The sequence below is a fragment of the Plecotus auritus genome (assembly GCF_963455305.1).
Source record: "Plecotus auritus genome assembly, chromosome: 7".
Taxonomy (NCBI): domain Eukaryota; kingdom Metazoa; phylum Chordata; class Mammalia; order Chiroptera; family Vespertilionidae; genus Plecotus; species Plecotus auritus.
This window is the reverse complement of record NC_137774.1, coordinates 110333329-110360726: the sequence shown is the minus strand read 5'-3', so window position 1 is coordinate 110360726 and position 27398 is coordinate 110333329. Positions and strand designations below refer to the sequence as shown.

At 38.3% G+C, this 27398-nt stretch overlaps 1 protein-coding gene across 1 annotated transcript in view; it reads right to left on the bottom strand.

Moving 5' to 3' along the window:
* Window positions 1-4663: 4663 nt before the first annotated feature.
* TMEM232 (transmembrane protein 232) overlaps window positions 4664-27398 on the bottom strand; it is a 203828-nt gene continuing 181093 nt past the window's right edge. Inside the window, exons 14-15 of the mRNA XM_080682694.1 lie at window positions 9759-9852; window positions 4664-5191 (exon numbers count right to left, since the gene is read on the bottom strand). Of these exons, the coding sequence (XP_080538820.1) occupies window positions 4985-5191; window positions 9759-9852 (301 nt within the window). The 3' untranslated portion in view covers window positions 4664-4984. The remainder of the gene's footprint in view (window positions 5192-9758; window positions 9853-27398) is intronic.

Here is a 27398-nt window from a genome sequence, read left to right as displayed (position 1 = left end):
CCCACCTGGGAGTCTGTGCTGTGAGAATCTTTTCCTTTCCCCACATGGGAATCTGTACTTTTTCTTCAATAAATCTCCACCTTTGCTGTACTACCCTCTGTCCATGGATTCATTCTTCGACTCTGGGGGGACAAAGAATCTGGGTTCCAGTCCAAAAATTCTGTATCAAAATGAAAAAAATTTAAAGTGAGGAAAGTCACTCTAAATTAACTCGTAGACTGTTCTACGTCCCAGAGAGGATTTTTACGGCAAGAGCAAAAGGAATCAATTACTTGAATTATAATTGCTAAACATTACTGTAGAGTTTCTATCATTGTTACTGTGAGCTCCTTTCAATTGTCTGCTGCTCTGCACGCCTCTTTTCCCCAAACACCCACTCACTAGTATCCACACTGAAGGTGTTTGTTTTGCCTATTTTCTTCCTTAAACCTCTCTTTGTCATGCCCTGCAAACCTTTGTGGATCTTTTTATTTCTCTTTTTTAAATTGCACTAGAAGAAATGCTTATTTCTATGCTTCTGTTACTCAGAATTTACAATTTATCTTTTCTCTCTTTTGTCACCTAATATATGTCTTTTAATTTCCAGTACCCTAGGGAAACTAGCTAAAATTTCTATAAATATTTTCTTCTAAGTAAGGAAACAGGTCTATGATATAGTTTGTGGAAAAAACAAACAAACAAACACACACACACACACAAAACCAAAACGATGCTAAGAGAAGTCTATAGAGAATTTATAATAAACGGATGCAGAAAGACCTAGGTTTGTCCTTTAAAATAAAAGTAAACAGAGTGTAAGGTGGCATAGAAACAGGTTTAGATAGAAAGGAATTTAGATCTGAGATAGGTTACCATTTCCTAGCAGTAGAGGCATTTACAGATGAATACGAGCTGCAGTGGGTAATAGACATGGAGTATCTTTCTCCCTTTTCTTCTCCTTCTAGAGCAGTGGTTCTCAACCTTTCTAATGCTGCAACCCTTTAATACAGTTCCTCATGTTGTGGTGACCCCAAGCATAAAATTATTTTCGTTGCTACTTCATAACTGTAATTTTGCTACTGTTAATGAATCGTAATGTAAATATCTGTGTTTTCCCACAGGTTGAGAACCACTAGCAGGGTTGCCTAAGACCTTTGGAAAATACAGATACTTACATTACGATTCATAACAGTAGCAAAATTACAGTTATGAAGTAGCAATGAAAATAATTTTATGGTTGGGGGTCACCACAACATGAGGAACTGTATTAAAGGGTCACGGCATTAGAAAGGTTGAGAACCGCTGCTCTAGAGTCTAACCAACTTCTAGTGGGAAGAGTCTGGGAAAATAAATAACCCAGGCTGAGAAAGCACAAGGTGAGCAGCAGGAGAGGAGTTTAAAGAATCTGTCTGGTACCCAAGTCGGCCTGAGGCTCATAGAAAACTTTGTGAATTTTGAGGCAAAATTAATATTAAGGGAACATTACAAAGAGTTCCATTTGAGTTTGTGTTAAGTAGTTATTGGAAGAATTAAAGGTTAGTTATGTTAACCTCTGCTTTGTTTAAAAAGTAAAAATTTCTTTTTAAACCATTTACATGAACTTAAAAGGTCACGATGCTTTCTTCCAAGTGTTTTGTTTTGTTTTGTTTTGTTGTTGTGTGAGGTGTTTTGTTTTGTTTTTATCTCAGAAAAAGGCAAAAAATAGGGCCTAAAATGCAGGGGGAAACAGGGGAATTGACTTTTATTGCATGGCCTAATATGTTCTAGGCATTGAGCTTGGAGTTTTTTCCAGTTATTTAACCAGCATCTTTCAGCAGCAAAGCCACCCTGCTTTTCTCTGCGCTGGAGGAAGCGTTCCAGGATGGGGAGAAGGAACTTGATTCTTTCAGGTTTTTTTGTTTGTTTGTTTGTTTTGTTTTTTGCTCTTCCTGGCAGCTTGGTTTCTGGAATAGCCAACTTATTCCAGTTTCTTTTTTCTTTCTGGGATCCCCAAACAGCCTTATTGTGCCTGGTCAGAGGTACCAGCTGGGCAGTGCCTCCCACTCAGAGGGCTGCGTCCCACTGTGTGTGCTGCCCCCTCCACGGTTCCAGATTCTAATAACCCAACCCTTTCCTCTCCGATCCCCTGCGCCTAGAGGTGGTGGCAGTTTCTTGCAGTAATGCTTCTCTGCCTATGTCTTAGTTGCCTTTTCATTGGCTCAGTTCTCTAACAACTTTTAAAACAATTCCTTACATTGAATTCTTCATTAAAATGATATTTCTGTTTTCCTGATTAACTTCTGACTGATACCACTATTTATATACATTGTACCCATTTTCTAAATGAGGAAACTGCAGCTCAGATGGGTTCAGTAACTTGACCAAGGTTTCATAGCTAGCAGGAGGCATAGGTAGAATGTGGGCGCAGATCTATGAGCCCCAGTCTTTGCTAATATTCCAGGACATAGGAGGAAAACCATGTGAAGTATGAGTTGCCAAATTTTAAGAATTTTAAAGAATAACTTAAAGAATTTTAGAGAATAATTTAAGAATAAAGTTATCTATCTATTATCTATCTATAGAGCTGATTAATTAGAATCCTTATATCTTTGTATATTCTCAAACATATACATTCTTTATATATATGCATGTTTATATGTATATTATTTTGTAGGTAAACACATGTGGTCTATGTGTCAAATTTAAATCAAAATTATGTGAGTATTTTTAGTGGCTTGTCAACATTTTGAAATTTAGTAACTTTTATTTTAAAAATAATCCCATCTGAGATATTCTTAAAAGACTGGATGATCCCACAATACTGGACATACAGCACAAGTACAGCTGAATGGTGGGAACTTTATTAGGGTAGAATAGGTTTTCTGTAGCCCTTGTCACTAATTTATATTACTTCCTGACCTGGTAGTCATTTGAGTTTAATATCTCTGATAAAGCACCAGTCTCCTAAGTATCATCAAGCCACCTATGCAAAATTAAAGTTATTTTTAATCTACATTTTTTAGAAAAAGAGTATAAGGCATCACAGGAACCCCATCTCATTACTCTTACCCATAGGTTGAGAACATCAGATGAAGTGAACTGACACTGTAAAGATGACTCCTGATTGGATAATCAGTAAGTGCAACTGTACCTTCCAGGACCATCCAAATCCATTCTCATAAATGCATCTGACAAAGTAAAACCACTGTCTCAAAAGTCTGCTCTGGTCTATGTTAAAGTTCAACTCATTCTGAGATGACTGGGCCATTCAGATTTGCTTATAAACAGTAATTTATCAAATTGCAGCTTCTGACATATGGTTTGATTTGGCACAAATTGACTATGAAATACAAATCCAAGCAGGTCTCTTACTTCTTTTATTTGAATAATTAGAGGATGGTGCACAAAATTCATGCATGGGGGGTGTCCCTCAGCCCAGCCTGCACCCTCTCCAATCTAGGACCCCTTGAGGGATGTCCGAATGCCCATTTAGGCCCGATCCTACCAGACATCCCTCTCACAATCCAGGACTGCTGGCTCCAAACTGCTCGCCTGCCTGCCTTCCTGATTGCCCCTAACCGCTTCTGCCTGCCAGCCTGATCACCCCCTAACCACTCCCCTGCCAGCCTGATTGATGCCTAACTGCTCCTCTGCCAGCCTGTTTGCCCCTAACTGCCCTCCCCTGCAGGCCTGGTCCCCACAACTGCTCTCCCCTGCAGGCCTGGGTCCCTCCCCAACTGCCCTTCCCTGCAGGCCCAGTCACCCCAACTTCCCTCCTCTGCCAGCCTGGTCACTCCTAACTGCCCTTCCCTGCAGGCTTGATCACCTCCAACTGCCCTCCCTTGCTGTCCTGGTCCCTCCCAACTGCCCTCCCCTCCTGGCCTGATCACCCACAACTACCCTCCCTTGCAGACCTAGTCCCTCCTAACTGCCCTCCCTTGCTGGACATCTTGTGGTGGCCATCTTGTGTCCACATGGGGGCAGTCATCTTTGACCACATGGGGGCAGCCATCTTGTGTGTTGGAGTGACTATCAATTTGCATATTATTGTTTTATTAGATAGGATTAGATAGGATAGAGGCCTGGTGCATGGGTAGGGGCCAGCTGGTTTGCCTGGAAGGGTGTCCCAGATCAGGGTGGGGGTTCCCTTGGGGCATGGGGCAGCCTGGGCGAGGGGCCTGTGGTGGTTTGCAGGCCAGCCACGCCCCCTGGCAACTCAACCAGAGGCCCTAGTATCTGGGATTTATTTATCTTCTATAATTGAAACTTTGTAGCCTTGAGCAAAGGCCAAGGCAGGCCAGAGCAGGTGGAAAGCTTGGCTTCCTCCATCTCTGGGGGCAACCCAAGCCTCCTGCTCTCTCCAGCTCCGTGGCTGCCACCATTTTTGTTGGGATTTATTTATCTTCTGTAATTGAAACTTTTTAGCCTTGAGCGGAGGCCAAGGCAGGCCAGAGTGAGCAGAAAGCTTGGCTTCCTCCATTGCCAAGGGCAACTCAAGCCTCCTGCTCTCTCTGTGGCCGCAGCCATCTTGGTTGGGTTAATTTGCATTCTTGCTCCTGATTGGCTGGTGGGCGTGGCTTGTGAGTGTAGCCGAGGTATGGTCAATTTGCATATTACTCTTTTATTAGATAGGATAATTACTATAGGAGTATCAGTTAATGCTCATTCTGTTTTCAAGAAATAATTCTCATATGCGACTCATTAAAAATTTGCAATTTATTTCCATCTAACTGTCCAATGAATATCAATACTCTAAGAATCATTAAGTATGCTGTATGATCACAAGATAAGAGTCAATTGGGAAAAGTCTGCCTATATTCTTGAAAATGTTTAATTGGTAAAATCACTTCACTTAAATGTGATTAAAAGCTAACTGTTAATTGAGGACTAAGATGTGACTATTACAAAGCATGTACCAGGATAACAACTCCTTTCTAAGTGATGGTTTCCAGTTAATTAGAAGAACTTTTTCTAACATGTAGCTATCTTGATCTCTTTTATGCAATGAATTTCTGGCACATGGATCTCAATTTGGGGAGGTCATTTTTGCTTCTAATGAAATTACTTCAGTCCTAGGAGGAAGCTCGTAGGGTTTGGTTTGCTTGTGTAATTTCTCTTCTCTTCTCTTCATAATTTCTTTGAAGTGATTTTTTTCCTCTAACTCTTTATCTTCACGTTCTTTGGCCTCACATATTGCATTTTCTTTCTGTCGGATCGTTAGTTCTTTCTCCCACTGTTACAGAGAAAAGGTGTCATTTACATATGATTAAGAAATTAACTTCTCAAAATGAAAATTTATATATTCATTATCCTCTTAGGTTTTCTCACAGATATTCTTCAGGAATTCATACTCTACCACACTAAAAAATATATAAGCCATCTATCAGAAAGTGTACAAGTCCCACACACATAAAGAATTCCCTCTTAACGTTTTTAAGAATAAGAAAAGATAATAGGGTTTATATTTCTATATACCAAATGAATTTCCTTTCTGCATCAATATTGGTATTTACATGAGATCACAGAATCAGAAAGTAAAAAATCAAGCCAAAGTAAAACCAAATTAAAGCGAAAGGCAGAAATTGTGATACTATTACATGTGAGGTCAAAAAATGAAATTAATCAGACGATAAATGCTGATTTGCAGTAGATCATTAAAAATATATATAAAACATTCATTGCAATTGAGCATATTAATTCATAACAATAACAGCATATCTGAAGGTAAGGTTCCTAGGAATAAGGAGTTGGAAGTAACAATGGCCTTTCAACCAAGCAACATGAGGAGGACATTTTTTCCCTTCTAATATCTTTCATGAAAGATAGGGTAAAAAGAGGTAATAAAACCTCTCTAGCCTAGGTGAAAAGTTCAAGGCAGAATGCCTCCTAGCATGAAATATTGGAAATTTCTAAAGATACTACCTACATTGCTTGTTTTGTCATCCTCCGCTCATGCATATACACAAGTGACTATGCTTAACAACCTATCAATTAACTTATAGATTACTCTATACCAGTGCTGTGAATTATAACTGATATGAATAAGCAGGACCAAACCTCAGAATCCATAACACATCACTCAGCCTTCCAAAGGCAATAACATTTTTTAAAATGTCAACATACGCAGAGTAAATAGTTTTTAAAAGCATAATAAAATTATATCTATTTTTTAAACTCCAATTAAAATTTAAAGACATACGAAATACGAAAATTACTTGCACTTATCTTGAGGCTGTTCCTATACACAGTTATTACTCATATAATTTAATTTCTCAGAAACCATTTTTTTTTGCATGAAATACACAGAAAATTGAGGCAAAGCATCCTGAACATTCAAGCACAGGCTGAAATTCATGCTACACATTCTGTGATACTTATCTGAGACATAATTTTTCTCATATAATAAATTAAGTAGTAATATTGTATCACAGAACTACCAATTTTATGTTATAGCATAAAAGTAGTAGTTGGTGAAATAAGACAGAATCTGTAAACCAGATAACTAATCTGCTTATATGAGAGATTTCAGTGTACCTCATGATTTTGACTCTACAGTGTGAAAAATTGAGAGAGGATTAATTCTGAAGAACTCTCAATAAAACAGAATGCTTGGGCATCTAAAACAGCATGTATAAAAACAGGAATATGGTATATCGCTAATGTCTAGGGGCTGTTTTTTCTCCTTTTCCCCCTTGTTAGACTTGGCAATGCTGGAATTCACCATAACATTATAATCTTTCATTTTGTTAACCCAACAAAAAGTAAACTTTCCTCTCACATTTTTGTCTCTGTTCAACTTGACCAATTCTATTTGGATAAACCATTGTCCTGCCTTTACTTTTATAGGCCAATATTATCATTAATGTGGCAGCCAGGAGGATGTATGGTTGCTTGAAATTGATGGGGAAGAGAAGCACCATTTATTGCTTTTTTTCAACCCATTCCCTCAGGGATTCAATCATCATACTATGGAATACCAGCAGTATCTTAATATCTGCTGGACAATTAGGTATCTGCCTTATTCATTGCTTACTATGGCTACTATGTAGCTGTGTTTTTGTTTCTTGTCAATCCTGCAGATTCCACCTCCCCATCCCCCACTTCCATTCAGGTTAGGGATTATAAACCAGAAAATTGAGCAATGAGGGAGAGTTAAAAAGAAAAGTAGATTTGAAGTCCAAAGATTTGGTTTTGTGTGTACATTCAATCATTCACTAACTTTAAAACCTTGGTAAAATAACTGAAATGTAAACTGCCATTCTTATTGGTAACTATTTTACAGGGTTGTTGTGAAAATTAAAGTAACTAATGTAAGGACATTTTGTAAAGGGTAAAATATAACGTACAAAGTAGTACTGCTATAGCTTCCTGAAAGGAAATAGAATATACATGAATACTTTGTTAAATATTATATTCAAAGACACTTCCATAAACCTTCCCAAATCAATACTTTGTAGTTTGTACTCCTATTTGATTAGGCTACCCACATATCAAACAATTTGGATTCTATCAAACATCAAACTTATTTTCAGAAAGGATTCCTTTACCCTTCTATAGCTACATTCTAAACAGATTTGTGGTGGGTGATAGCTTATATAATACTCATACCTTTGAAAAGAGGAAAAATGATAGTTTTTAGGATCCATTTCTTAGCCTTCTTTTCCTAGCCTCCTCTCTATCATTCAAAATAATGTCCTCTGTCTCTTCAACTAGCCCTAGGCAGATGAGTTTAATCACAAAGTGATTAAAGTCTTTCTATTTTTTCAAGGGTAAAGAATAGCAACTGAAAACTGAGTCAAAAGATTTTTGTTGTGTTATTAAAACTACACAATATATATGTGTATATACACCTTGACAATTTGCTGTCTCTTGTAATCTATTCTAGATAATTCAGTTGAGTGACTGGTAAAATATAGATGCCATATTTATGAACCATTAGGAATTTTTTATACTACCCTGTACATGTGATATACTGGTTTAGCAAAACTTTTATTATTGAATAAAAATATAATACTACGGCTCTCATTTTGTGTTTCCAGGGCATCATTCTGTTTTCAAATCCTAGTACTTGTAGCTATTTCTAGAGTAGTTTAAATATTAGCTATATGATAAGTTACAATTCAGTGGGATCAGTAAATGAAATAATCTCTTATCATTTCTCAAAAGATCACTAATTAAATGAAATGTAAAAAATTAATCATGGGAGAGAACCCTAAAGATTCCATTAAAAAAAAAACCTATTAGAACTGATAAATAAACTCAGTAAAGCTATAGGATACAAAATAAATATCCATAAATTGGTTGTATTTTTATGCACAAAAATGAACTATCAGAAAGGGAAACTAAGAAAACAATCCTATTTACAACTGTTTCAAAAAATACTTAGGAATAAATTTAACCAAGGATGTAAAAGACCTGCACTTGGAAAATTATAAAACACTGAAGAAAGAAATTTTAAAAGATACAAATAAGTTGAAGCATATAATGATGTTAATGAATTAACATCATTAAAATGTCCATACTACCAAAAGCATTTATAGATTCAACACAATTCCTATCAAAATACCAATGGCATATTTCGCAGAACTAGAACAAATGTCCCCAAAATTTATATAGAACCACAAAAGACCATGAATAGCCACAACAATTCTGAGAAAGAAGAACAATGTTGGAGGATTCATGCTACCTGGTATGAAACTATACTATAAGCCATAGTAATCAAAACATCATGATACTGGCATAAGAACAGACATATACATGAATTGAACAGAATAGCGATCCCAGAAAAAAACCCACGCCTTTATGGAAAATTAATATTTGGCAAAGGAGGCAAGAACATACAATATGGTAAAGATAGTTTATTCAGTAAATGGTGTAAACAACTCCTAAAACAAAAAAGCAATCATAAAACGATTTAGCAAGAAATGATCAACTAAATAAGCTCAATGTATTAAAGTATCTTAAGTGAATAGCCTTGTATTGCCACAGTTTGTTTAACTCATACCACAAACAAAGTGATTAAAGTCTTTCTAATATTTCAAGGGCAAAGAATGGTCACTGAAAATTGAGTCAAAATTTTTTTGTTTCATTTTTAAAACTATACTGTAGAAAAAAAAAACAGTGTTTAGTATTCAATATCAGATTCTTATTTTAAAAATCTACTAATTCAGGAAACAGAATAAGGCTAGTATTTTAAACTAGAGGCCCATTGCATGAAGAGATTTGTGCAATAGGCCTTCCTTCCCTTGGCTTCCAGCACCAGTTTTTGGTTTTTCTCCGGCACCCAGGACCCAGGCCTTCGCTCTGGCCGGAGTCTGCCATCTTCATCTTTGCTGCAGACTCCGGAGTCTGCAGTCTTGTCTTTGCTGCGGCACTCCACTCCTGTAGATCCCTTCGTCCTCCCCCCCGCCCCCACCCCGCCCTCCCCTCCCGCCTTCCCTCTCATAGCAGGCGTCCTGCCCCGCCTGGCCACTCCCGCCTGGAGCAGCTGGGTGGCCACCATCTTTGGCCTTCTAATTTGCATACTCACTCTGATTGGCTGTGACATAGCAGAGGTACAGTCAATTTACATGTTTGTCTATTATTATGTAAGATGACAGAGGCCAATTTTCTGTACCCCAGTGAAGGCTCTGATATGTATAGGTAATACAGTGAGATATAATTAAGTTTAGCAATGCCCAATCATGGCTCTACTTTTAAGTTCCACATGTTAATATTAAAGTCTCAGAACTACACATTCTAATTCAAAATACCTTTAAAAAACAAAGCTTTTGCAAGTAGTTTAAGAAAGTCAATCTTACATAATGGTCAATGATTCTTGTCAATTCTTCATCTCTCTTGGTGAAGAAATCTGGATATGGAAACATGGGGACGTCTACTACAGAAGGATGTTCCCTTTAAAAGAGCATAAGAACAGATGCAAAATTAGGTATAGATATTCCTCCTCCCAGGAATATATAACTTTGAAAGTCATAATTCATTATTAAGCATTTTGATTCTACATTGTTAACATCAAGTACTTAACTCTGTGCAGACTACTATATTATTAGTCTTTAGTTTTGGTAAGCCATTTGGGGTTATTAAAACTGACATTTTAGAGGATAGGGTATGACATATAGAATAAGAACTAGACCAGAGGTCAGTAAACTGCAGCTCACGAGAACACTTAAAAAACATTTTAATAATGTACTAATGTCTTTAACCTGAAGTCAAAACTTCTGGGTAAGGGTAATGCCTTACGCAGTGGTCGGCAAACTCATTAGTCAACAGAGCAGCAAACCCCGGCTCGCGAGCTGCAGTTTGCCGACCACGGAACTAGACAATAATAAAAAGGCAATCTTCTCCTAGGACAGTGGTTGGCAAACTGCAGCTCATGAGCCACATGCGGCTCTTTGGCCCCTTGAGTGTGGCTCTTACACAAAATACCACAGCCAGGGCGAGTCTATTTTGAAGAAGTGGCATTAGAAGAAGTTTAAGTTTAAAAAATTTGGCTCTCAAAAGAAATTTCAATCGTTGTACTGTTGATATTTGGCTCTGTTGACTAATGAGTTTGCCAACCACTGTCCTAGGAGATGTATATACTATAGCTTGTCAGTAAAAAATGAGATGTAAGGATATGAAAGGCTAAAGGATGGTTGAAGTCAACTATGATCAATGGGGCGATGAAAGTGTGCCTCACCATACATAGCCCCATGACCATGGACATTCTGGTGGAAGTCTAAGTCTAAGAATTTGAACTAAGGCATACTAAACACACACACACACACACACAAAGAACAAAACAACACAACAAAAAACAGTGATGTGACTTCAATATTTCACCTAGCTCTTCGTAATACTAAGAGTGGAACTGTGGCAGACAGCTTAGCAACAGCTCAATGAAAGTGTTGGTAGTGCGAAGTGGGGACTAAGCTATTAGATATTTATTGTTAAACTGTTCACATAATAATTGTATTATTTTAGATATTTTGAAGTAATTATTGTGAGTCCAGAAATAGGTAAAGCAACAAAATGGTGATAGAGAATATGGCTTTGTAGGAGAGAAAGTGGGTTTATAAAATAAAGCTATTAGGCAAGAATCTAATAAGTGATATAACTGGTGAAATATTTTCCAAATTCAAACAAGTCTGATAAATTTTTATAACTATAATATATGTCTACATGCACTTTTTTCAAGTTGCTCTATATATGGAGCTCTATATTTTTGATACCCTATGGTTCCCTCATATCACCAGGTTGTCTTTCTTTACACTGTACTAAATGTTTCTCAAATATTTCCTTTATCTTCATCTTCAACATCATTTCCCTGATTTAAACCATCATTCTTACCTGGACGTAGACCTCTTCTTTCGAATCCCTGCATCCACCATGTCTTACCCTCTTCTCCCCCTCTTATCTCTGCACAAGGCTGGTTAATGTCTATTTATCCATCAGCTCTCAGTTCAAATCCACTACCATAGCTCTCAATCCACCATGGGCCTTTCCTTCATACTTATCTCAATTGTAATTTTAAATTTTTCTGTGTGCCTGTGTGAGTTTTATATTTCCTGGTTAGAATATGAGCTACATGATTGTGCAGATGGTTTACTTATCATTGTTTTATCAGTTCCCAATATAATTAGTGAATTATAGAATGTATAAATGAAAGTTGTGACATTGGAAGAGTCTACCACAAAACACATTTATGTCAGTAGAGCAATGTCCAGCATAGCAAGGGAATGACAATCGTAGGAGACAAGTCACAGAGTGGAATGAATAGCAGGAGTTCAACTCAAGTGGCTGGTGACCAGAGGAAATAAATGGAGCCCTCTCCCAACCCATAAGATTCAGGACTATTGTGGGACAGAAGAGCAGTGACCTTTCCCCTGCATGCTGAATAGGAACTCTAGTCCTTCTATTAAAATATTAGAAGAAAATATGATTCTAGAATGTTGGGAAATTTGGGGACATCTGGGAGCTGACACAGATTAACTATATATAACAAAATTTGAGCACTTCTGATATTCAAAGAAATGTGCTAAATACTGTGAAAAATGAATAAGAATAGTATAATTATTTAAAGGTTAAAAATATTCAAGTAACTTGCCTCAGATTCCTTCTTGAATTATAAAAGTTTAAATTTAAATTAAAGAGATACATAATAATATATTAGAAAACCTTTAAAATGAAAAGGTTAGATGGATATGCTTGTGCATCTGTGATTTCTAGTTATTTCAGTTGAATAGTTTGTACTTGAAAAGAAAGACTCATAGATAAAGATAATACAAGACAACCTGAGGCATAAGAGAGACAAACATTCAATGATATAAACAGAAAAAATATAGTAAAACTAGAGGCCCAGTGCACAAAATTCATGCACAGGTATGGTCCCTAGGCCTGGCCTGTGATCAGGGTCATCTTCCCAGGCTGCCTGAAGCTGGCCCTGCCCCCTGCCGCCACCCATCCCTGGTTCCCCATTTGCCATCTGGTGATCAGAGCCTGCTGGCTGGGGGTAGGAACCGAGAGGTCAGCCGTTCCCACCCGCTCACCAGCTCTGCCTCTGCCGTGGGTCACCCTCCAAGTGTGGGCCAACTGGCTGGTGGGGGCCTTGGCCTGGCACCTCCTGCATCCCCTGCCATCTACCCCTGGTTCCCCATTCACCATTGGGTGATCGGAGCCTGCCAGCCGAGGAAAGGAACTGAGAGATGGTCAGTGCGTCTCATAGTGGCTATTCAAGAAGTCATTCTGGTCGTTCTGCCGTTAGGGTCAATTTGCATAGTACCCTTTTATTATATAGGATTATTATGTAGGATGGTTAAGCATATGGTTCTGCCACCTAGTATTATTTAATCCCTCTGTTCCTGTTTTTTCCATGTTTAATATAAAAATTATATCTGTTTTATTTTTATTTTATAAATATTAAAAAGAAATCCTATCTAATAAAAAGAGTAATATGCAAATTGATCATCATTCCAACACACAAGATGGCTGCCCCCATGTGGACACAAGATGGCCGCCACAAGATGGCCAGCAGGGGAGGGCAGTTGGGAGGGACGAGGCCTGCAAGGGAGGGCAGTTGGGGGTGAACAATCCTGCAGGGGAGGGCAGTTAGGGGTGACCAGGCTGGCAGAGGAGGGAAGTTGGGGGTGACCGGGCCTGCAAGGAAGGGCAGTTGGGGGGGACCCAGGCCTGCAAGGGAGGGCAGTTAGGGGAAAACAGGCTGGCAGGGGGGCAGTTAGGCATCAATCAGGCTGGCAGGGGAGTGGGTAGGGGGTGATCAGGCTGGCAGGCAGAAGCGGTTAGGGGCAATCAGGAAGGCTGGCAGGTGAGAAGTTGGGAGCCAGCAGTCCTGGATTGTGAGAGGGATGTCTGACTACCCATTTAGGCAAGATCCTACCGGGATCGGGCCTAAATGGGCAGTTGGACATACCTCAAGGGGTTCCATATTGGAGAGGGTGCAGGCTGGGCTGAGGGACACACACCCCAGTGCACGAATTTCGTGCACCGGGCCTCTAGTAAGACATAAAACATTTTTGATGGAGCAAACACTGAACAAATTTCAGGTGCATTATTCTTTTTTAAAATTCTTTATTGTTTAAAGTATTAAATATGTCTCCTTTTTCCCCCATTGACCTTTCCCCAGCTGTTTCCACCCCCCAGCACATGCCCTCATGCCCCTATTGTTTGTGTCCATGGGTTATGCTTATTTGCATGCATACAAGTCCTTTGGTTGGTCTCTTACACTGTCCCCCCTCTCCACTGCCTTCCCTCTGAGGTTTGACGGTCTGTTCAATGCTTCTATGTCTCTGGATCTATTTTTGTTCATCAGTTTATGTTGTTCATTATATTCCACAAATGAGTGAGATATGATATTTATCTTTCTCTGACTGGCTTATTTTGCTTAGAATAATGCTCTCCAGGTCCATCCATGATGTTGCAAATGGTAAGAATTCCTTCTTTTTTACAGCAGCATAGTATTTCATTGTGTAGATGTACCACAGTTTTTCAATCCACTCATCTGCTGATGGGCAAGTTAGGCTGTTTCCAAATCTTAGCTATTGTAGATTGTGCTGCTATGAACATAGGAGTGCATATATCCTTTCTGATTGGTGTTATTAATTTCTTGGGATATATTCCTAGAGGTGGGATTACTGGATCAAATTGGAGTTCCATTTTAAATTTTTTGAGGAAACTCCTCTCCATACTGTTTTCCACATGGCTGCACCAGCATGCATTTCTACCAGCAGTGGGAATTTTCTCTGCATCCTTGCCAGCACTTGTTTGTTGATTTGTTGATGATAGCCATTCTGATGATGTGAGATGGTACCTCATTGTGGTTTTGATTTGCATCTCTTGGATGATCAGTGACTTTGAGCATGTTTTCATATGTCTCTTGGCCTTCTGTATGTCCTCTTTTGAAATGAATCTATTTAGGTCCTTTGCCCATTTTTTTAAATTAGATTGTTTATCTTCCTTTTGTTAAGTTGTATGAATTCCCTGTAAATTTTGGAGATTTATCACAATCCAAAGAATTTAGAGGTGGAAGCCATGGCAAAATAGAGATAATTCAAGTTCTTCTTTAAATTATTCTGACTTGGATGCCTCTATAGTGGGGTCATCCAGTTGTTTAAGAAGAACACCTCAGATGAGATTATTTTTAAAATAAAAGTTGCTAAATTTCAAAATATTTGTCTGGCTTTGGTATCAGGAGAATCCTAGCATTCTCTCCTGTTTGATTTTTTTGAAACAGTTTCAGAAAGACAGGCATTAATTATTTAAATGTCTGATAGAATTAACCAAGTTATTTGATCCTGGGATTGTCTTGGTTGGGAGGGTTTTGATGACTGATTCAATCTCCTTACTTGTTATTGATCTGTTCAGATTTTCTATTCAGTCATTGTAGATTGTATGATGGTTCTAGAAATTTATTCATTTCTCCTACTTTATTAATCTGTTGGCATATAATTGTTCATAGTGGTCTCATGATCCTTTGTCTTTTTGTGGTATCTGTTGAAATATCTTTTATTTTACTTTATTTTATTTTAGTCTTCTCTCTTTTAATCTTGGAAAGTCTAGCTAAGGGTTTGTCAAATTTGGTTATTTTTCTTTCGTTTTATGGATTTCTTCAATTGTTTTCTAATCTGTTTCATTTATTTCTGCCCTAAACTTTGTTGCTTCCTTCCTTCTGAAAATTTTAGGCTTATTTTGTTTTACTCTTTATAGTTCCTTGAGGTATAATGTTTGGTTATTGAGATCTTTCTTTTTTTCTTAATATAGGCATTTGTTACTCCAAATGTCCCTCTTAGAACAATCTTTGCTGCATCCTAAAATTTTTAGTATGTTATGTTTCCATTTTCATTTATTTCAAGATATTTTTTATATTCTATTTGATTTTTTGACTCACTGGTTGTTCAGGAGAATATTGTTTAATTTCTACATATTTGTGATTTTCCAGTTTTTCTCTTGTTAATAATTAATAGTTTTATAACATTTTGGTTGGAAAAGATACTTGGTATGATTCCAGTGCTTTTAAATTTGCTTACACTTGGTTCCTGACCGAACATATGATCTATCCTGGAGAATGTCCCATGTTCACTTAAGAACAAAGTATGTTCTGCTACTTTGGGGTAGAATGTGAAATATATTAGGTTAATTAGGTCTAAAGTATATTCAAGTTCAATGTTTCCTTTTTATTCTTCTGTCTAGATAATCTATCCATTGTTGAAAGTGGAGTATTGGTGTCCTCTACTATTTTTGTAATATTGTCTGTTTCTCCCTTCAGATATGTTAATATTTGCTTAATATAATTTGGTGCTCCCAAGTTTGGTACATATTTATTTACTAGAGGCCTGACGCACGAAATTCATACAAGAGTAGTACTTCCTTCCCCCAGCTGCCGGCACTGGCTTCCCTCAGGCACCCGGGACCCAGGCTTCCCTTGTAGCCCCGGCTTTGTCAGGAAGGTTGTCCAGAAGGACATCTGGTTTAATTAGCATATTATGCTTTTATTATTATAGATAATTGTTATTACCTCTTGATTAATTGAACCCTTTGTCATTACATAATAGTTTTTGAGTTGAAGTCTATTTGTCCAAGTAAGTATGGCACTATTCTTGCTCTGTTTCTATTTGCATGGAACATCTTTTCCATCCCTTTACTTTGAGTCTCTTTGTGTTCTTAGAACTGAAGTGAGTCTCTTATATGCAGCACAGAGTTTGAGTTTTGTTTTTTTATGCGTTCAGCCACTCCGTAGTTTTTGATTAGAGAATTTAGTCCATTAACATTTAAAGTAATTATTGATGGGTTTAACTCATTTCTCATTATCTTTTGTGTATTTACTTTAGGTTTTTGCTTTGTGACTTATATAAAAGATCTTATTGATATAACAGACTATTTTAAGCTAATAACAACTTAAATTCAGTCACAAACAAAATTAGATCTTAAGTTTACCATCCAATTATATTTCAGTACTATTTTCCCTAATTCCATTTTAATTCAGTACTCTTGGGAACCATGGATCTTTCTGGAAACTGAAAGTTTTCCAATCCTTAGAGACACATTTAATCATAACTTTCATACTCAAAACCCCACCTGGTAATATTTAATATTTTATGCATCTTTAAAGCAGGAGGATTAAAAATAAATTATTTCTGGACACATAAATGACAGATTTTTCATCTCAAATAATGTTGATTTTCTATTTTATAAAGCTGATTCATTCAAGTAGCAAATCATATGTCTTTTCTTTGAACACTATTCTTGTTTTCTTTCACCATAATTTCCTTGCCTAAATCAGAGCACCTCAAGATTATAAAAAGATTCCTGTAAAAGACAAGATTTAAAGTATGAATATTTATAACAAAGTTATCCAAAGTTAAAAAACTAACAACATAATGCTCATTATGCTAAGTGAAATAACCCAGTCAGAGAAAGATAAATATCACATGATCTCACTCATTTATGGAATATAATGAACAACATAAACTAATGAACAAAAATAGAACTAGAGACATAGAAGCATCAGACTGTCCAACCTATGAGGGAAGGCAGGGGGGTGAGGGAGTAAGATATCAACCAAAGGACTTGTATGCATGCATATGAGCATATCCAATGGACAGACAGTAGCGAGGTGAGGGCATGTGCTGGGGGTTGGGGGTGGCTGGGGAGAGATCAATAGGGGAAAAGGAGACTCATGTAATACTTTAAACAATAAAGAATTTAAATAAAAAAGCACAAATAAATCTTCTTGGATATTTTTAAGGATGGGTTAATAAAGTAATAGCTTGTTTGCAATTTGACTATTACTATTACCATTTCTTGATCTCACATTAACAGTATCTTGTACCTATTTAATTGACTTTGTTTTGTAGTTCTTGCATTATAAAACGTTCTATGGATTTAGTCCTTTCAGTGAGAGTTAAAAATTGTTCTGCTCTCACCCCTCCAGCATCGATAGCCTGGGTAGTGATCCTGTTTCTGCTTGGCATGAAGAACTGCCACTCAAGGGAAACTGCAGGGTCCTTGGCTTCTACTATTCCCAGTGATCTTGTCCCAGGGGCTCTGTCCCAGACATTATCTGCTACAGTTTCAGTCTTGCTTTGCTTTGCCAGCCAGACTATTGATCTGGTAATTTCCATATACAGTACCTATTAGAAAGTTTCAGGTATCACTTTCACATTGACTGGACCTTACAGAAGCAGCTAAGGAACACAAAGTCAAGGCTTGTTGAACTTTAATTTCTTTTCAATTCACTGAGTCAAAATTTCCAATGGGATGTTCCACCGAAACAATTATTCCTATATTTCAGACATAAATTTTTGCAATGTTAGGCCGAGAATAGTTCTCTGCCACCGTAGCATTGCTGATGCATCTTCTGTTTCAGTTTATCCACAATTCCCTAAATAAATTTTGTCATTAGAGTCTGAGGTTTTTTTCATAAGTGTCATTTTAGACAAAAATCTGTATGGTTATCAGAACAGAATTGTGCTGTGACTGAAAGATGCCGAAAGACATAATAAAAGGATGCTAAGTTTCTTTAAAGGCAGTTTATAGAAACTAATGGAGATGGTTTCACAAACTAAGAGAAAATACATTGTGCTCTAGACTGAGGTATGGCTCCATGAACACCTCTGAACAACCTGGAAGGATGAGTAGTGTTAGTGTGAATAAAGGTGCATATGTCTTAAGTGAGTACATGTATCAAAGAGCTTTTTGAGTTTGCATAGAGAACAAGTGACAACTTTAGTTTTTAATGTGTTGAGTTTAAGTGTCTTCTTTTTAAAGTATATATATTTTTATTGATTTCAGAGAGGAAGGGAGAGTGAGACAGAGATAGAAACATCAATAATGAGAGAGAATCATTTGTCAGTTGTGCAATCGGTCATTTGCCCTGACCAGGAATCAAACCATAACCTCCTGGGTCATAGGTCAATACTCAACGGATGAGCCATGCCGGCTGGGCTAGTTTAAGTATCTTCTTACACCAATTGGAACTGGTTGTCACCAGGCCTGTCATCCTGGGAATACTCCTCACCACTGTTTTCTGAACCCACTACGTTCCATTTTTTAGGTTTATTCCCTCGTTTGGAGAAAGATATTCTTAAGAGGCTTCCTATATATGGAAAGTAGAAAGTAAATAATTTGAAAATATCTTCATTCTACCCTCACATTTAACAAATTAAAGCAGTAAAATATTCAGTGTCATTTGTTATTTGGACTCTACCCAAATGAAGAACAGAATAGATTGTTAAAATTTTATATGAAATGTTTATCTTTTTTCCAATATACTATTAACCAAATATATTAATACCAAGGGATGTTTGTGATTTTAGAGTGAATATTATTTTCCCTCAGTTTATTGAAGCTGCACCATCTTCTTGCTTCTGATCCTGCTTTTGAGGCATCTGATACCATCCTAATTTCCAAGCATTTGTGGTAGCCTGTTTATTCTCTCTAGAGCTATATTATTCAAGATATTTACTCCTAATTTTATTAATAGGCAAATGCTGTAATCTCAATTAACAAATGTATCTGTTGCTTACATTAAGTCTGATGCAGTTCATAATATCTCTATCAAGTGTTGACAGAGACTGGAGACAACTCAAAAGTTAACAGGGGGAGAATCTACCTTCTAGCATATTTATAGGACTGGTGGCAAGCCTCAGTCCTAGCTGGCTATTGGTCAGTGACATCAGTTTCTTGCCATTGAAACTTCTTGGAGCAACATGGAGTTGATTTTGCTCAGAATAAGTGAGTGTGAGAGTCCACAAGATAGAAGCCACTATCTATTTATAACCTAATCTTGAAAGTGGCATCTTATCACTTCTGCTGTATTTATTCATTAGAAGTGAATCACTAAGTCCAGCCATACTCAAAGAAAAGAAAGTATACAAGAACATGAATACTGAGAAGCAGGAGTCACTGGAGGCCCTCTTAGAGGCCGCCTACCACAGGAGTGAAGGCTTTTCTTGGGGAAACCCCAAATATCATATCTACAGACTTTTTCTTGACATCAGAGACATTAGACGATCACCTGATCTCCTACCTGGGGTGTATCACTCTCCCCCCGCCCCCCGACCTCCCAACCCCCAGGGAAAGGAGGGAAGGGGGAAAGTGGGAGTGACAGAGACAGAAAGTCAGGGCTCTGAATCTGACTCTTTCATATGAAGACTTCACCTTCAGCCAAGCCAGTGTGACTCTGTGTTTGAGTGTGGACCCATGAACCAGGAGGTCATGGTTCAATTCCCAGTCAGGACACATGCCTGAGTTGTGGGCTCAATCCCCAGTAGGGGGCATGAAAAAAGAAAAAAAAAAAAAGACTTCACCTTCATTCAATACAACATTCTTGTAGTGTTTGAAGACTTACAAGCAGTAAAACAGTATGATAAGAATTCTGTTTCAAAATGATTACTCTGACAGTTGTGCATATTGAACAAGAAATACTGAAAGTTGCAGGACCATTTCAGGAGTTATTGAAACAGGAGTGTTGGCAATACATATTAAAGATTGGAAGTTATCTCACGAGAGAAGCAATTGATTGCCATAGCAACTATACAGATTTGGGGGTGGGAAAGTGGAGAAATACAAAAGACCATGTTTTATCCTCTCTTTTCTGCCTTTGAATGACTCGACTCTTGCTGGTTAAAGAGCTTAATAGTACAAATCTTTAGGTTTGATGCTAAACTACTAAGAATGTTTAAATATTAATATCCCACTAGTGCTTTTTTCCAGAGGTTCTAAGCTATAATTTATTCTCATGTTGGCATATTTCCATAATTGTGAGGTATACTACAAATAATTTGTTATTAATAATAGCTAAGGACTGAATTCTGAAAATTATCCTAGTATATATAATACACTATACTAGGCTTACAATATCCCCATAATAATACTCTAATTCTTGTCTATTTATAATATGTTCTTGAATGGAATATGATAAACGGAGCATGCTGAAAACGGGACATAATCCAGAATCTGTATTTACTAGTGGCAATCTTTAGTAATATAGGAGTCATTGTAACTGGATTGCAAAGTGGAATTGAGGATCCAACAATACTCTTCTAACAGAAATAGAAAAAAAGGCTCATTTAAAAGCAGGTAGTCTTAGCTTTATAACTGTTTGCTCCAACCAGAATTACAGGCACTGATTTTTTGCAGCACCTGGAGAGCTACTTTTTATGATCCCATATTAGTTCCCCTATATATACAGTTAGCTTCTTCAGGTAATAAAAAATAATTAAAAATTAAATAGAAAAAAATTGATGGGTGAGATTATATTGCATCCTACAGAGGTTATTTGACACAAATGAAATTCTATTGGGGGAAAGAGAAATATCTCAAAGATAAGAAGGGCTCTGTTTTTCTAACAGACTGTTTTCCAATAACATTGTTTGGAGATCTGAGATCCAGACAGAATGGATGGAAAACTATCTCCTCACATTCCAGTATAGCCACATTACATAAAAGCCTGCCAGATATTGAAACCATACTAGGCAATATGGTCATCAATGTGCTACCCAGTTGTAGATCTAAGAAGGGGCTTCTACTGGCATACAAATGTGTAGAGTGGGACACAAAGACAATGTGTAAATTCTGTCTATTGGCAAACACCAGTCATATAGAGAACTCTCTTTAGTACACAGCAAACTGAAGAAAACTTGCAAACAAATCTGTAAATTATTGATAGACATGAAGAATTATACATTATCTCATATAACCAGAAGAAAATAAGCTTTAAAAATTGCTACAATTTTAGAAGACATATGAATCTGAAAGAAAAGTCAGGAAACTACTTGGCATTCAATAGGGCAGTGGTCGGCAAACCGCGGCTCGCGAGCTACATGCGGCTCAAAAGCCGCGGTTTGCCGCTCTGTTGACTAATGAGTTTGCCGACCACTGCAAGAGGGTATCCTATCTAATAAAAGAGTAATATGCAAATTAACCATCACTCCGCTACACCCACCAGCCACGCCCACCAGCCATGCCCACCAGCCAATCAGAGCAAATATGCAAATAAACCCAACCAAGATGGCTATGGCCACAGAGAGCAGGAGGGAGGCTTGGGTTTCACTGGCAATGAAGGAAGCCAAGCTTTCTGCCTGCCCTTGCCGGCCTAGGCCTCCACTCAAGGCTACAAAGTTTCAATGATAGAAGATACATAAACTCAAACAGAAATGGCGGCAGCCACAAAGCTGGAAAGAGCAGGAGGCTAGGGTTGCCCTGGGCGATGGAGGAAGCCAAGCTTTCTGCACACCCTGGCCGGCCCCGGCCTCTGCTTAAGGCTACAAAGTTTCAATTATAGAAGATACATAAATTCCAATAGAAATGGCTGCCGCCACGGAGCAAGCAGAAGGCTTGGCTCCGCTCCAGGCTACAAAGTTTCAATTGTAGAAGATAAATAAACCCCAGATACTAGGGCCTCCACTTGGGTCACCAGGGGGCATGGCCAGCCTGCAAACCACCCTCGCCAAGGCTGCCCCATGCCCCAAGGGAACTCCCACCCTGATCCTGGACATCCTTCAGGGCAAACCAGCTGGCCCCCACCTGTGCAACAGGCCTCTATCCTATCTAATAAAAGAGTAATATGCAGATTGACCATCACTCCAACACACAAGATGGCTGCCCCCATGTGGTCAAAGATCCTGCCCCCATGTGGACACAAGATGGCCACCATAGATGGCCAGCAAGGAAGGGCAGTTGAGAGGGACCAGGCCTGCAAGGGAGGGCAGTTGGGGGCGATCAAGCCTGCAGGGGAGGGCAGTTAGGGGTGACCAAGCCGGCAGGGGAGAGCAGTTGGGGGCGACCAGGCCTGCAGGGAAAGGCAGTTAGGAGGGACCCAGGCCTGCAGGGGAGAGCAGTTAGGGGTGACCAGGCTGGCAGGGGAGCAGTTAGGCATCAATCAGGCTTGCATTGGAGTGGTTAGGGGGTGATCAGGCTGGCAGGCAGAAGCTGTTAGGAGCAATCAGGAAGGTATGCAGGCGAGCAGTTGGGAGCCAGCAGTCCTGGATTATGAGAGGGATGACCGACTGCCTGTTGAGGCCCGATCCCAGTGGGATCGGGCCTCAACAGGCAGTCGGACATCCCTCGAGGGGTCCCAGATTGGAGAGGGTGCAGGCTGGGCTGAGGGACACACACACCCCCGTGCACGAATTTCGTGCACCTGGCCTCTAGTAGCATCTATAAAATAGGAGCTGAAAAGTTAGAGATAAAAACAATGTGAGGAAAAACAAAGATGGCGGCATAGGTAAGCACCTAAACTGCTGCCTCGCACAACAATTTCAAAACTACAACTAAAAGACAGAACGGACACCATCCAGAACCACAGGAAAGCTGGCTGAGTGAAAATTCTACAACTAGAAGGAAAGAGAAAAGCTCACAGAGAATTGGAGGTACGGCAAAGGGTCTTTGTGCACGCAGAGAGGAAGGGCGGCTGAGAGCCTGGCTGACTTTCTCTGGTGGAAGGGGGAAGGAAGCCCCCGATTGCACTGAACCCTAGTTCTGACTGCACTGAACCCCAGTTCCAGGCAAGCCTCTGGGGACCCACGCTCTTACGGGGGGAATCTGGACTCTTGGGCGGAGACTCGGGAGCCAGGGAAGGCAGAAGTCTGAAGGCGCACGCGTGCCAGTGCGCACAAAGGCTACGGAGGTTGCCACAGGCTTTCCCTAGTGGAAAGGAGTCAGAAGCTCCTGACTGCACTGAGCTCCAGTTCTGACTGCACTGGACCCCAGTTCCAGGCGAGCCCCTGGGGACCCACGCTCTTGTGGGGGGAATCTGGACTCTCGGGCAGAGACTCGGGAGCCGGGGAAGGCAGAGGGCTGAAGGTGCGCGTGTGCGCCTGGAAGCCAAGACTGTCTGCGCGCGTGTGTGACTGGAAGCCAAGACTGTCTGCGCGCGTGTGTGACTGGAAGCCAAGACTGTCTGCTCTGCCCTGAGACTCCACTCTATCCAAGCTGAGCACAGAGGCTATTGCAATTTGGCAAGTCTAATTCTATAAGGCTGTCTCCAGCACCGAACTTCTCCCAGTGTAGACACAGCTGATCCTTACAGCCAACTGGCCTGGAAGTCAGTTCCTCCCAGTGATACCAACAACAATAAAGACTTAACTACAACAAGGCTGTGCACACAGCCCACAAAGGGGTGCACCAAGAGTGTCCACCTCAGGTTAACTGGGGAGGCCGACCCACTGGGCCATATAGGAAACCTCGCACACAAATCTACCCTACCAACTCAGGGAAGCAGTGAAAATGCGGCGTCAAAGAAACAGATCACAAATGAAAGAAATGGAGGAAAACAAACAACTGGATATAGAATTCAAAACCACGGTTATAAGGCTTTTCAAGAATATCCTAGAAAAGGCCGATAAATATAACGAGACCCTCAAAGATATGAAAAAGGACCAACTAGAAATTAAACATACACTGACTGAAATAAAAAATATTATACAGAGACCCAAAAACAGACTAGAGGAACACAAGAATCAAGTCAAAGAATTGAAATACAAAGAAGCAAAAAACACTCAACCGAAAAAGCAAAAAGCAAAAAAAAAAAAATCCAAAAAGTTGAAGATAGTGTAAGAAGACTCTGGGACAACTTCAAGCGTACCAACATCAGAATTATGGGGGTGCCAGAAGAAGAGAGAGAGCAAGATACTGAAAACCTATTGGAAGAAATAATGACAGAAAACTTCCCCCACCTGGTGAAAGAAATAGACTTACAAGTCCAGGAAGCGCACAGAACCCCAAACAAAAGGAACCCAAAGAGGACCACACCAAGACACATCATAATTAAAATGCCAAGAGCAAAAGACAAAGAGAGAATATTAAAAGCAGCAAGAGAAAAACAGTTAATTACCTACAAGGGAGCACCCATACGACTGTCAGCTGATTTCTCAACAGAAACTATGCAGGCCAGACGGGAGTGGCAAGAAATTTTCAATGTGATGAATAGCAAGAACCTACAACCAAGATTACTCTACCCAGCAAAGCTATCATTCAGAATTGAAGGGCAGATAAAGAGCTTCACAGATAAGAAAAAGCTAAAGGAGTTCATCACCACCAAACCAGTATTATATGAAATGCTGAAAGGTATTCTTTAAGAAGAGGAAGAAGAAGAAAAAGGTAAAGATAAAAATTATGAACAACAAATACATATCTATAAACAAGTGAACCTAAAAATTAAGTGAATTAAAAACCTGAGGAACAGAATAATCTGGTGAATATAATAGAATCAGGGGCATAGAAAGGGAGTGGACTGATAATTCTCAGGGGGAAAGGGGTATGGGGGGTTCAGGAAGAGATTGGACAAAAATCATACACCTATGGATGAGGACAGTGAGGGGGAGGTAAGGGCAGAAGGTGGGGTGGGAACCGGGTGGAGGGGAGCTATGGGGGGGGGGGTTATTTAAAAAAAAAAAAACAATGTGAGATGAGGAAGGATGTTATAAAAAAATAAAGTGTTGTGGTAAAAGATCAATAAATAATAAAAGCAGTTTTGAAAATAAGAAAAATCATTATGAAAAATGAACCAGTGTTTTGGATTACCAATTCAAAAAGATTTCCAAAGTTAGAGGAAAGTAAAACCTGAAAATAAACGAGAGAAAGTATAACTAAAATGGAATAAATAAAATGTGATTCAAGCTAAGAATTATCAATTAAACTAAAGAGAAAAATTGTTACAGAAACAGTATTATAAAATATGACCACAAAAATTTATAGATCTGTAAAAATGATCTAAGTACATGGAAATGATTTTCTGTACCAGTTCAAAAAGGAAATAGAGACTCAAGTAAAAAAATAAACTACAAGGATAAAAGTAAAATTCTCCAAATATTGAGAGAAAAATAAGTAAACATAAATAAGATCACCCTTAGTTTTCTCCCCTACAATATGAAATTTAAAAAATGATTTGCTCTTAAGAATCTTTAGATTTTCACATACTTAAAAATAAATTCCTTCTTTATACTTTCCATAAAGTACTTACATTAGGAGATTAAGAATGGGGGTAATTCAAGCTTTGGTGATACTTCTAACCAAAATAGAGAACAAGAAAGAGCAATCCTATTGAGAGAAAGCCATTAGACTGTAAGGTCCTTGAGGCCAATGATCTGTTATGTAGTTGTAGAAATTAACATTTAGCCAATACTTGTACAAAGACTAGCAATGAAAATTGAACCAAATTAAATGTAAATTTCAGTCTAAATAATTGTTTTAAATTTGTTACATCATTAATAAAAATATAATTTTGCTTACGGAGAAAATGTAACTTATTTAATAAATTTAAACCATATTAATATGATCTAAAATATACATTATAGTTTTAAAATATAAAAAAATTAACTGAAAATGTATTACATTCCCCCTGTTATATGGAGTAGAGAAATGATCAGAAGGAGGATATTATGCAAAATATGTTTTATTATTTATTTAGATACTTTTTATCATATAGAATTTTTTTTTTAGAAATGTGAATGTAATCATGAGAATTAAAAACAATATATATGCCTTTCTAATCACTGGGGTAAATCAAAATAAGAATAACAAGTTGTAGCCCTAACCGGTATGGCTCAGTGGATACTGTGCCGGCCTGTGGACTGTAGGGCCCCAGGTTCAAAATTCCGGTCAAGGGCATGAACCTTGGTTGCAGACACATCCCCAGTAGGGAGTGTGCAGGAGGCTGCTGATCGATGTTTGTTTCTCATCGATGTTTCTAACTCTCTATCCCTCTCCCTTCCTCTCTGTAAAAAAAAATCAATAAAATATATATATTTTTAAAAAGAATAATAAGTTCTAAATAGAAAAAATGCAAGGAATTATACATAACACTTAAAAGAAAAAAACAGAAGACATATGAATTGAAATAATAAAATTAGATGCCATTAATACCATATAAGCCAAAGAAAAAATTAAACTAAATGTAGCTTATACAAGACTATTGAAACAAAAATTAAACTTAAAAGAGAAAAGGAATCAAAATGATTTGCTAGGAAAATAGAAACATTAAAATATCACTTACAATATTATTTTCAGACAAAATAGAATTTAAGGCAGAAATCATTAAATGGTTCAAAGAAAGTAATTTTATATTAACAAATGGTGCATTTGACAACTATTGCATTCTCCATTGACTATTCCCATATTCATTTAAAATACCTGGAAGGAAATATGCCAATTTTAATAGCATCTATAAAATAAAATAAATGTAACTGGTTTTTAACTCCTAATTGTTAAATGAAATGATTGTTTCTTTATTCTTCACATGTCCATGTCACTTAATATGCCTGATTACCCATTTTAAGAGTGTTTCTCTTTTTTCAGACACAAGTTTCTTCCAGGTCTTCTCTTCCATGTATGGTTGTACCTTCTCTGAATTTTCTTCTCCTTTAATTATAGGGATTTTCTCAAAGTTTTCTCAACTTGCTGTCACTTTCTATCTTGTCATCACCTGGATTTATTTATTTTTATTTTTTTATAATTTCTTTATTGATTAAGGTATTACATATGTGTCCTCATCCCCCCATTACCTCCCAACCCCCCCATTCATGCCCTCAACCCCCTGTTGTCTGTGACCATTGGTTAGGCTTATATGCATGCATACAAGTCCTTTGGTTGATCTCTCCCCCTTACCCCAACCCTCCCCTACCTTCCCTCTGAGGTTTGACAGTCTGATCGATGCTTCTCTATCTCTGGATCTGGTTTTTGTTCATCAGTTTATGTTGTTCATTATATTCCATAAATGAGTGAGATCATGTGCTATTTCTCTGACTGGCTTATTTCACTTAGCATAATGCTCTCCAGTTCCATCCATACTGTTGCAAATGGTAAGAATTCCTTCTTTTTTACTGCAGTGTAGTATTTCATTGTGTAGATGTACCACCGTTTTCTCATCCACTCATCTGCTGATGGGCACTTAGGCTGTTTCCAAATTTTAGCTATGGTGAATTATGCTGCTATGAACATAGGGGTGC